Raw genomic sequence first — 12,487 nt, 5'->3', positions numbered from 1 at the left:
CTGATTTCACTCACTAATTACATAGTTACAAATGTTATATAAAATAGACATTATTCTTCTACTTTTAGTAGTTGATTTTATTTAAAAATCAGGGCCTGGCATGGTGGCTCACACCTGTAATCCCAGCATTTTGGGAGGCTGAGGTGGGTGGATCATGAGGTCAGGAGTTCAAGACCAGCCTGACCAACATGGTGAAACCCCATTTCTACTAAAAATACAAAAAATTAGCTGGGCAAGGTGTCATGTGCCTGTAATCTCAGCTACTTAGGAGGCTGAGGCAGGAGAATCGCTTGAACCCAGGAGGCATGGAGGTTGCAGTGAGCCGAGATTCCGCCACTGCTCTCCAGCCTAGGCGATAGAGCAAGACTCTGTCTCAAAAAAAAAAAAAAAATCAATAATAACAAAGTAACATTTATGGTGAATTATTGTGTGTTGGTGGGCATGTCACTAAGTATTTACATATGTTAGCTCAGTAATCCTTATTTCAGTCCTTTGAGGCAGGCCCAACTATTATTCCCCACTTTAGAGATAAGCAAACTAAGACAGAGAGTATTTAAGTATTTTGGCCATGGTCTGACTCTAGAGCCTGGGCTTTTAATTTTAACTATTTGTATAATACATTTAACCACTTCCTGTTGGGTATTTTGATTGTTTGAAGTTTGTACTGTTATAAATAGCACTGCGATAAACATGCTTGTATCTCTCTATATTTTTTCTTCTTAAAACTATTTTTGTGGAATGAGGCAGGAATAAATTAATAATGGTTTAAAAAGTTATCCAGTGAAAAGTCCCTTCAGAAATCCATTTTCTTCCTATAGGCTACCACTATTAATACTTTCTTGTGTATCTTTCCAGAGTCAGTTTCTGAATATAAGCACACACACACACACACACACACCCCACCATCTTCTTTTTAAAACGCAAATAGTAGCATATTCTAACACATTCCCTGTGCCTTGCTGTTTTGCACTTAATATATCTTGGTGAATCATCCCACATCAGAGCATATAGACCCGCAGCAGCAGCAGCTCCTCTTCCACCTTGCACTTGCCACTCTCCTTCTTTGTAACAGGTGCATAGTATACCATTTTATGGGTGTACCATATGGATGAGAAAGCACTATACAAATTACGTTGTAGACTATTTGAAGGTGTGTGTAAGTGTTTTTAAATAAGACTTTGAAATATTGCTACCAGTTGTTAAAGAGCTAGTTGAAGGGAAGGAGCTGAAGTTTTGGACAGGTGGAACAAAGGAGAAAGGAAAGGGCTATATTTGCTTTATTCACGTGGCTACTAGAAAGTGTATCAGTTGAAATGTCTCTGAAGTTGATATGATCCATATATTGCCTGAGTGTTTCTCTTCAGTGCTGGTTAGATGGTCATACTTGATGTTTTTAAAAGGTGAGTTTTGGGGAGAAGTTGTTATAGTCAATGTAAAATGTTTAGAAATGAGGATATACCATTATACCGTTATTTTTTAAGAATTCAAATATTTTCACTTAGAGACTCACTTAACAAATATTTGAGCATCTAATATTTTCCAGGCATAAAACCTATGAGTATTTTTTAATAGCTTCTTTTAAAAAATTTTTAATTGTGGTAAGAGACATAACTGAAAATTTAGCATCTTAACCATTTTTAAGTGTACAGTTCACTAGTGTTAAGTACATTCACATTGTTGTGCAACAGATATCCAGAACTTTTTCACCTTGCAAAACTAAAACTCTGTCTCCATCAAACAGCTTCTCATTTCCCCCTCCCCACAGCCACTGGCAACGACCATTCTTTCTTTTCTGTGAATTTGACTACTTTAGTTACCTTAGAGAAGTGAAATCATACAGTATTTGTCTTTTTTGTGATGGACTCATTTCATTTAGTGTAATGTCCTCAAAGTTTATCCATGTTATGGCATGTGGCAGGATTTTCTTCCTTTTAAGGCTGAATAATGCTCTGTTGTATGTAAATCTCTCATTTTGTTGATCATTTCATCCATTAGTGGACACTTGGGTTGCTTCAACTCTTGGCTATTGTGAATAATGCTACTAGGAACTTGGGTGTGCAAATATCTCTTTGAGATCCTGCTTTCACCTCTTTCGTATATATAATCCAAAGTGGGAGAACTATGTCACATGGTAATTCTACTTTTAATTTTTTTGGGAGAAAACCTTTGACTTTTGAGCATCTCAGTATCTCAGCATGTAACTTTTCTTCTAAGCTAATCCTTTGGATGGTTTTGGTCTTGCTGAGGGGAAGGTAGTATGGTTACATAGAAAGAATGTAGTTTTTGGAATCATACAAACCATGGTTTGAATCATGGCTCATCTCTTTATAAACTGTGACCCTGACCAGATTATTTTAGCTCTCTGAGCTTCAGCTTCTTCATCTACAAAATAACAATGGGAATAACAGTACTTTGTATTGGTTTTTGTGAAGAGTAAAGATAATGTTCATGACAAGAACCAAACCATCAGTTAAAACTTGTGCGTCACTACCACCCTCTGACTTCAGTCATTAGACAGAGTAAAGTGTTATCTGCCGATGATTTATTACCTGCTGATGTGATTTCTTTTCTTTTTCTTCTTTTTTTTATGGTAGATATCCCAGAGGAGGAAGCCAGATATTGGACCTACAAATGGGAGCAAATCAATGCCTTGGGAGCTGACAATGAGGTAGGAGCAGCCTTATTTGCAGTATAGAGAGATGGGGGAAAATCTCCAATGCTCTTTATAGGTTGCCCAGGGAGGGGCCCAAGAGCATGTTGTCCTGACAATGAAATCACTTAAATTGCATTAAAGAAAAAAGGCAGTTAGAAGATTGCCTGAAATGTCACTAGAAGGTTCCATCTCCCATTTATTCTATTCTTCCCACTCTCCCATACTGTGGTACTAGTCTGGCTGTAGACTGTTAGAGAGGGAGCTTGTACCAGGGAATCTGTCCTCTTTTGTTACACCTGTGAGTTGGAGGCATTTCTTTTGCTTCTACTGTCTCTCAGGTTTTTGGATATTATTCTTATTTGTGTCCTGTTTTTGAGGATGTTTAGACTATTGCATTGTTTGTTCTTGCTGGTCCTAACTTACCTCCAGAGATGAGGCTGGTGTGTATAAGAGAATGCATTCAGCTCAACCTGGGGCATCAGGATTGGAGAATGTTTTTGTTATTGCTGATGGAAGGAAAAGATGATAAATTTGTTTATTTTGGACATGTGGGCTACTAAAAAATGGGTCTGATTATAAGATATACTTTGAGTGCCAGAGGATATTTCAGCAGAAATAGTTGATAAACAATTCCATGAGATAATCTGAAGTTGAGGTTTGAATGGGGTAGGGAGCTGTAGGCATAGAGCTTCATTAATATATTAGTAACAACTGAAGTCATAGGTATGGAAAACCTTGCTCAGGTAGAGCATAGAGCATATGGAGACAGTATTAAAGAACAGGAACAAAATCTTGGGAAACCTTAGACATAGAATTCTGAGAAACAAAGGAGACTGAGAAAGGGCAACCTTAAAGAGAGAGAATAAGATAACCAGGAAAGATTAATGGAACAAAGAAAAAAAGAGATTCAAGGCAGAAATTCTTGACAGTATCACATGTTAAATCAAGTGAATTATGAAATAGAGCTATTGGATTTGGTGATTGATGATGAGTATACATCCATAGACTAGTACAGAAAGCCAAAATGCAGTGGTTTGATGACTGTATTTGTTTCCTACAGCTGCCATAACGAAGTACCACAAACTAGGTGACTTACAGCAACCAAAATTTGTTTTCACACAGTTCTGGAGACTGGAAGTCTGAAATTAGGCTGTCAGCAGGATCAGTTCAGCTCCGTCTAGAGGCTCTGAAGGAGGAAGCATCCTGTACTCTTCTCCTACCTCTGATGGTTGCTGGCAGTCCTTGCTGTTCCTTAGCTTGTAGATGTATCATTCTAATCTCTGCCTCTGTTGTCATGTGCCTCCCTGTGTGTCTGTCTGTGTCTTCACAATGCATTCTCCTGTCTCTGTGTGTCTGTGTCTAAATTTCCATTTTTCTTGTAAGGACAACAGTCATTGAATTAATTTGATTATATCTGCAGAGACCTTTTTTCCAAATAAGGTCATATTCACAGATACTTAGGGTTAGAAGTCTAACATATCTTTTAGGACATAGTTCAACCCACAGTGAGTTAAATGAAAGATGAAGAAATGGCATTTGGGACAAGCAACATCTATTCTTTTCAGGGTTTTCCGTTACCTCCTTTATTCTTGGTAGGCTTTCTGTTATTAAGCTGTACAACTCTTCTCATGTCCACACCAACATCCTAACTTTTCTTCATTGTTGAAAGCTCCAGTCCTCCTTCTCCACTTAGTAACTCTGAGCATTTGTGCTATCTTTTCATGTACTTTACTTTGTGTTTTCGTTCTTCCCAAGCCTGGCTGTGGAGTGGTATTCAGCCTTTCAGACTGCCATCATCTTTGTTTTCCTAGTAAAGAAGCATGTTGTAATTTTCATTTTATAGGCTTTACTCTGTGTCATTATGCAGAATCAAAAGAAGGGATTAAAACAATTTAAAAACCAAATATAACTTATATAAAAATTGTGGAATTTTATAAGTTCTAATAATAATGGTTCTTGGTCTGTGGTTCCCAACTGCATATCAGATTTTTGCTTCCTGTTTTTTTTTTTTAAATTTTATTATTTTTATACTTTAAGTTTTAGGGTACATGTGCACAATGTGCAGGTTTGTTACATATGTATACATGTGCCATGTTGATGTGCTGCACCCATTAACTCGTCATTTACATTAGGTATATCTCCTAATGCTATCCCTCCCCCCTCCCCCAACCCCACAACAGGCCCCAGTGTGTGATGTTCCCCTTCCTGTGTCCAAGTGTTCTCATTGCTCAATTCCCACCTGTGAGTGAGAACATGCGATGTTTGGTTTTTTGTCCTTGCGATAGTTTGCTGAGAATGATGGTTTCCAGCTTCATCCATGTCCCTACAAAGGACATGAACTCATCATTTTTTACGGCTGCATAGTATTCCATGGTGTATATGTGCCACATTTTCTTAATCCAGCCTATCATTATTGGACATTTGGGTTGGTTCCAGGTCTTTGCTATTGTGAATAGTGCCGCAATAAACATACGCATGCATGTGTCTTTATAGCAGCATGATTTATAATCCTTTGGGTATATACCCAGTAATGGGATGGCTGAGTCAAATGGTATTTCTAGTTCTAGATCCCTGAGGAATTGCCACACTGTCTTCCACAATGGTTGAACTAGTTTACAGTCCCACCAACAGTGTAAAAGTGTTCCTATTTCTCCACATCCTCTCCAGCACCTGTTGTTTCCTGACTTTTTAATGATTGCCATTCTAACTGGTGTGAGATGGTATCTCATTGTGGTTTTGATTTGCATTTCTCTGATGGCCAGTGATGATGAGCATTTTTTCATGTGTCTGTTGGCTGCATAAATGTCTTCTTTTGAGAAGTGTCTGTTCATATCCTTTGCCCACTTTTTGATGGGGTTGTTTTTTTTTCCTTGTAAATTTGTTTAAGTTCTTTGTAGATTCTGGATATTAGCCCTTTGTCAGATGAGTAGATTGCAAAAATTTTCTCCCATTGTGTAGGTTGCCTGTGTACTCTTATGGTAGTTTCTTTTGCTGTGCAGAAGCTCTTTAGTTTAATTAGATCCCATTTGTCAATTTTGGCTTTTGATGCCATTGCTTTTGGTGTTTTCGTCATGAAGTCCTTGCCCATGCCTATGTCCTGAATGGTATTGCCTAGGTTTTCTTCTAGGGTTTTTATGGTTTTAGGTCTAACATTTAAGTCTTTAATCCATCTTGAATGAATTTTTGTATAAGGTGTAAGGAAGGGATCCAGTTTCAGCTTTCTACATATGGCTAGCCAGTTTTCCCAGCACCATTTGTTAAATAGGGAATCCTTTTCCCATTTCTTGTTTTTGTCAGGTTTGTCAAAGATCAGATGGTTGTAGATGTGTGATATTATTTCTGAGGGCTCTGTTTTCTTCCATTGGTCTATATCTCTGTTTTGGTACCAGTACCATGCTGTTTTAGTTACTGTAGCCTTGTAATATAGTTTGAAGTCAGGTAGCATGATGCCTCCAGCTTTGTTCTTTTGGCTTAGGATTGACTTGGCAATGTGGGCTCTTTTTTGTTTCCATATGAACTTTAAAGTAGTTTTTTCCAATTCTGTGAAGAAAGTCATTGGTAGCTTGATGGGGGGATGGCATTGAATCTATAAATTACCTTGGGCAGTATGGCCATTTTCATGATATTGATTCTTCCTATTCATGAGCATGGAATGTTCTTCCATTTGTTTGTATCCTCTTTTATTTCGTTGAGCAGTGGTTTGTAGTTCTCCTTGAAGAGGTCCTTCACATCCCTTGTAAGTTGGATTCCTAGCTATTTTATTTTGTTTGAAGCAATTGTGAATGGGAGTTCACTCATAATTTGGCTGTTTGTCTGTTATTGGTGTATAGGAATGCTTGTGATTTTTGCACATTGATTTTGTATCCTGAGACTTTGCTGAAGTTGCTTATCAGCTTAAGGAGATTTTGGGCTGAGACGATGGGGTTTTCTAGATATACAATCATGTCATCTGCAAACAGGGACAATTTGATTTCCTCTTTTTCTAATTGAATACCCTTTATTTCTTTGTCCTGCCTGATTGCCCTGGCCAGAACTTCCAACACTATGTTGAATAGGAGTGGTGAGAGAGGGCATCCCTGTCTTGTGCCAGTTTTCAAAGGGAATGCTTCCAGTTTTTGCCCATTCAGTATGATATTGGCTGTGGGTTTGTCATAAATAGCTCTTATTATTTTGAGATAGGTCCCATCAATACCTAATTTGTTGAGAGTTTTTAGCATGAAGGGCTGCTGAATTTTGTCAAAGGCCTTTTCTGCATCTATTGCGATAATCATGTGGTTTTTGTCTTTGGTTCTGTTTATATGCTGAATTACTTTTATTGATTTGCGTACGTTGAACCAGTCTTGCATCCCAGGGATGAAGCCCACTTACTCATGGTGGATAAGCTTTTTGATGTGCTGCTGGATTCAGTTTGCCAGTATTTTATTAAGGATTTTTGCATCGATGTTCATCAGGGATATTGGTCTAAAATTCTCTGTTTTTGTTGTGTCTCTGCCAGGCTTTGGTATCAGGATGATGCTGGCCTCATAAAATGAGTTAGGGAGGATTCCCTCTTTTTCTGTTGATTGGAATAGTTTCAGAAGGAATGGTACCAGCTCCTCCTTGTACGTCTGGTAGACTTCGGCTGTGAATCTCTCTGGTCCTGGACTTTTTTTGGTTAGTAAGCTATTAATTATTGCCTCAATTTCAGATCCTGTTATTGGTCTATTCAGAGATTCAACTTCTTCCTGGTTCATTCTTGGAATGGTGTATGTGTCGAGGAATTTATCCATTTCTTCTAGATTTTCTAGTTTATTTGCGTAGAGGTGTTTATAGTATTCTCTGATGGTAGTTTGTATTTCTGTGGGATCGGTGGTGATATCCCCTTTATCATTTTTTACTGCATCTATTTGATTCTTCTCTCTTTTCTTCTTTATTAGTCTTGCTAGCAGTCTATCAATTTTGTTGATTTTTTCAAAAAACCAGCTCCTGGATACATTGATTTTTTTGAAGGGTTTTTTGTGTCTCTGTCTCCTTCAGTTCTGCCCTGATCTTAGTTATTTCTTGCCTTCTGCTAGCTTTTGAATGTGTTTGCTCTTGCTTTTCTAGTTCTTTTAATTTTGATGTTAGGGTGTGAATTTTAGATCTTTCCTGCTTTCTCTTGTGGGCATTTAGTGCTATAAATTTCCCTCTACACATTGCTTTAAATGTGTCCCAGAGATTCTAGTATGTTGTGTCTTTGTTCTCATTGGTTTCAAAGAACATCTTTATTTCTGCCTTCATTTCATTATATACCCAGTAGTCATTCAGGAGCGGGTTGTTGAGTTTCTATGTAGTTGAGTGGTTTTGAATGAGTTTCTTAATCGTGAATTCTAGTTTGATTGCACTGTACTCTGAGAGACAGTTTGTTATAATTTCTGTTCTTTTACATTTGCTGAGGAGTGCTTTACTTCCAACTATGTGGTCAATTCTGGAGTAAGTGCGGTGTGGTGCTGAGGAGAATGTATATTCTGTTGATTTGGGGTGGAGAGTTCTGTAGATGTCTATTAGGTCTGCTTGGTGCAGAGCTGAGTTCAATTCCTGGATATCCTTGTTAACTTTCTGTTTCGAGCTGTCTAATGTTGACAGTGGGGTGTTAAAGTCTCCCATTATTATTGTGTAGGAGTCTAAGTCTCTTTGTAGGTCTCTAAGGACTTGCTTTATGAATCTGGGTGCTCCTGTATTGGGTGCATGTATATTTAAGATAGTTAGCTCTTCTTGTTGAATTGATCCCTTTACCATTATGTAATGGCCTTCTTGGTCTCTTTTGATCTTTGTTGGTTTAAAGTCTGTTTTATCAGAGACTAGGATTGCAACCCCTGCCTTTTTTTGTTTTCCTTTTGCTTGGTAGATCTTCCTCCATCCCTTTATTTTGAGTCTGTGTGTGTCTCTGCACATGCGATGGGCTTCCTGAATACAGCACACTGATGAGTCTTGACTCTTTATCCAGTTTGCCAGTCTGTGTCTTTTAATTGGAGCATTTAGCCCATTTACATTTAAGGTTAATATTGTTATTTGTGAATTTGATCCTGTCATTATGATGTTACCTGGTTAGTTTGCTCGTTAGTTGATGCAGTTTCTTCCTAGCATCGATGGTCCTTACAATTTGGCATGTTTTTGCAGTGGCTGGTACTGGTTGTTCCTTTCCATGTTTAGTGCTTCCTTCAGGAGCTCTTGTAGGGCAGGCCTGGTGGTGACAAAATCTCTCAGCATTTGCTTGTTTGTAAAAGATTTTATTTCTCCTTCACTTATGAAGCTTAGTTTGGCTGGATATGAAATTCTGGGTTGAAAATTCTTTTCTTTAAGAATGTTGAATATTGGCCCCCACTCTCTTCTGGCTTGTAGAGTTTCTGCCAAGAGATCCGCTGTTAGTCTGATGGGCTTCCCTTTGTGGGTAACCCGACCTTTCTCTCTGGTTGCCCTTAACATTATTTCCTTCATTTCAACTTTGGAGAATCTGACAATTATGTGTCTTTGAGTTGCTCTTCTCGAGGAGTATCTTTGTTGCTTTCTGTTTTTATTCTAGGGTATGCCACTCACTACATTTTCATCTTTCATCCTGTCTTCCACTGTGCTGTTTATCTTTTTAGCAGTTTTATTGAAATATAATTTTTATATACCGTACAGTTCACTCATCTGAAGCTTACAATTCGGTGGCTTTTAGTATCTTCACAGTTGTGCCCTATGGATATCACCACAACTCCACATCAGATTTTTGCCTTCTGTTTTTATTCTAGGGTATGGCATTCACTAAGTTTTTGTCTTTCGTCTTTCTTCCACTGTGCTGTTTATCTTTTTAGCAGCTTTGTTGAAATATAATTTATATATACCATACAGTTCACTCATTTAAAGCTTACAATTCCGTGGCTTTTACTAGCTTCGTAGTTGTGCCCATGGATATTACCACAATTTTGAATATTTTCATTGCCCCATAAAGAAACCCTGTGCCCTTAGCCATCAGTCTCCATTCTTCCCTATCCTCCTCAGCCCTATACAACCACTAATCAACCTTCTGTCTCTATGGACCTATTCTGCACATTTCATATAAATGAAATTATATAACATGTGGTCCTTTGTTTTCTTTCACTTAGCATAATGTTTTCAAGGTTTCATTCATGTTTTACCATGTAAATAAATTCCTTTTTATTGCCAAATAACATTCCATTGTATGGATGTAGTACATTTTAAATTCATTCATTAGTTGATGGACAGTTGGGTTGTTTCTCTGCTTGTTAACTGTTATGGATAATGCTGCTTCGAACATTTATATACAAAATGTTGTGTGGACATATGTTTTCACTTCTCTTGCGTATGACTTGGGAGTGGAATTGCTAGATCACATGGTAACTCTGTATTTAACTGATAGACTGCCAGCCTATTTTCCAAAGTGGCTGTGACATTTTATACTCCTACCAGCAGTGTATAAGGGTTTCAATTTCTTCATATTCTTGTCAACACTTGTTATTATCTTTTTTATTATATCCATTCTTCCATTCTTAGCTTGTATGAAGTGGTCTCTCATTTTGGTTGCTATTCCATTTAAAAACTTTTTTATTATGGAAATTTTGAAACATGAAAAAATGTGGAGTTACTCTTCCATTTTTATTTATTTATTTATTTATTTATTTATTTATTTATTTATTATTTTTTTTGAGACAGAGTCTCTCTCTGTCGCCCAGGCTGGAGTGCAGTGGCGCGATCTCGGCTCACTGGAAGCTCTGCCTCCCGGGTTCGCGCCATTCTCCTGCCTCAGCCTCCGGAGTAGCTGGGACTACAGGCACCCACCACCGCTCCCGGCTAATTTTTTGTATCTTTTAGTAGAGACAGGGTTTCACCGTATTAGCCAGGACGGTCTCGATCCTCTGACCTCGTGATCTGCCCGCCTCGGCCTCCCAAAGTGCTGGGATTACAGGCGTGAGCCACCGTGCCCGGCCTACTCTTCCATTTTTTGCCGGAGTATTTTAAAACCAATCCAGCCGGGTGTGGTGGCTCATGCCAGTAATCCCAGCACTTTGGGGGGCCCAGGTGGTCAGATCACTTGAGGTCAGGATTTCAAGACCAGCCTGACCAACATGGTGAAAACCCGTCTCTACCAAAAAATACAAAAATTAACTGGGCGTGGTGGCGGGAACCTGTATTCCGACCTACTTGGGAGGCTGAGGCAGGAGAATCACTTGAACCTAGGAGGCAGAGGCTACAGTGAGCCGAGATCACATCACTGCACTCCAGGCTGAGTGATAGAGCGAGATTCCGTATCAAAAACAAAAAACAATCCTAGGTATTATCTTTTCTCACCCATAAATATATCAGTATAGATCTCTAACAGATAATCCTTTTTTTAAAAAAAACCACAATGCCATTATCACACTGAACTTAATAATTTCTTAGTGTCATCCAATACCTAGTCTTTTCAATTTTCTTTATTATCTAGAAGATGTGTTTTCATAGTTGATTTTTTCATTTCAAGAGCCAGATAAGATGTGCCCATTTGGCTGTCATGTCTCTTAAATCATTTTACTTTATTTTATTTTTGTATTTTTTGTAGAGATGATGTTTCACCATTTGCCCAGGCTGGTCGCAAACTTGTGGGCTCAAGCGATCTGCCTGCCTTGGCCTCCCAAAGTGCTGAGTTTACAAGCATGAGACACCAAGCTCAGCTCCTTAAATCATCTTAGCTGTAAAATCATTCACTTACCCTCATCTGTTTTGTAGACTTCTGCACATTCTGGATTTTGCTGATTGTGTCCCCAGGTTTTATTTACCGTGTTCCTTTATCTCTCTTATTTCCTTTAAACTGAAAAGTGCACCTATCAGTTTGAAGATTAGGTTATAGTTCATTTTTGTGATAGAGGTGATGTTAAAATTCAACAGTGGATTCAAGTATTGTCAGCCCATTTCATTCATTATGATGTTTTCCCATCAGCCTTTCATCTAATGGTTTTAGCTGCAAATAATAATGACTATTTTATTAGAGTCTGAAAAAATGATGATTTTCTTTCTTTCTTTTATTTATTTATTTTTATTTGAGACAGTCTTACTTTGTCACCCAGGCTGGCGTGCAGTGGTGCTGCAGTCTCCGCCTCCCGAGTTCCTCAGCCTCCTGAGTAGCTGAGATTACAGGCGTGCACTACCATGCCTGGCTAATTTTTGTATTTTTTTATAGTGACAGGGTTTCACCTTGTTGCCCAGGCTGGTCTCAAACTCCTGGCCTCAAGTGATCTGCCCACCTCGGCCTCCCAAAGTGCTGGGATTTCAGGCGGAAGCCACTGTGGCTGGTCTGATAGTCTAATTATATTATCCCTTCAGCATTTATTAGCTATGATTTGTCTATAAAAAAATTTTCTCAATCCCAGCACTTTGGGAGGCCGAGACGGGCGGATCACGAGGTCAGGAGATCGAGACCATCCTGGCTAACACAGTGAAACCCCCTCTCTACTAAAAATACAAAAAATTAGCCGGGCGTGTTGGCAGGCGCCTGTAGTCCCAGCTACTTGGGAGGCTGAGGCAGGAGATTGGCGTGAACCCAGGAGGCGGAGCTTGCAGTGAGCTGAGATTGCACCACTGCCCTCCAGCCTGGGCAACAGAGCGAGACTCTGTCTCAAAAAAAAAAAAAAAAATTTCTCTTACCAGCTATTCAGTTCACAGAAATATAGTCTGTATAAGAAAAACATTCTCTTTATCTATTTTTAGAATAATGAACTGTTGCCTCAGCAACTTCTCAAGGTGACCAGTAAGTTATTTTCTTTTTTAAATGGAATATTACTATGTATTTATAAATTTGGGTATATTTAATAATGTATTTCAGCCCATTGCAATCAT

General features: G+C 38.6%; 1 protein-coding gene across 4 annotated transcripts in view; it reads left to right on the top strand.

Moving 5' to 3' along the window:
- The window catches only part of UNC13B (unc-13 homolog B), a 243,295-nt gene that overhangs the window by 78,213 nt on the left and 152,595 nt on the right, over positions 1–12,487 (top strand). For all 4 annotated transcript variants that reach the window (XM_063696260.1, XM_031014608.2, XM_031014607.2 and 1 more), the window contains exon 6: positions 2,595–2,668. In XM_063696260.1, coding sequence (XP_063552330.1) covers positions 2,595–2,668 — 74 coding nt within the window. The remainder of the gene's footprint in view (positions 1–2,594; positions 2,669–12,487) is intronic.

The sequence above is a fragment of the Gorilla gorilla genome, chromosome 13 (assembly GCF_029281585.2).
Source record: "Gorilla gorilla gorilla isolate KB3781 chromosome 13, NHGRI_mGorGor1-v2.1_pri, whole genome shotgun sequence".
NCBI lineage: Eukaryota > Metazoa > Chordata > Mammalia > Primates > Hominidae > Gorilla > Gorilla gorilla.
This window is presented reverse-complemented; position numbering and strand designations above follow the sequence as displayed.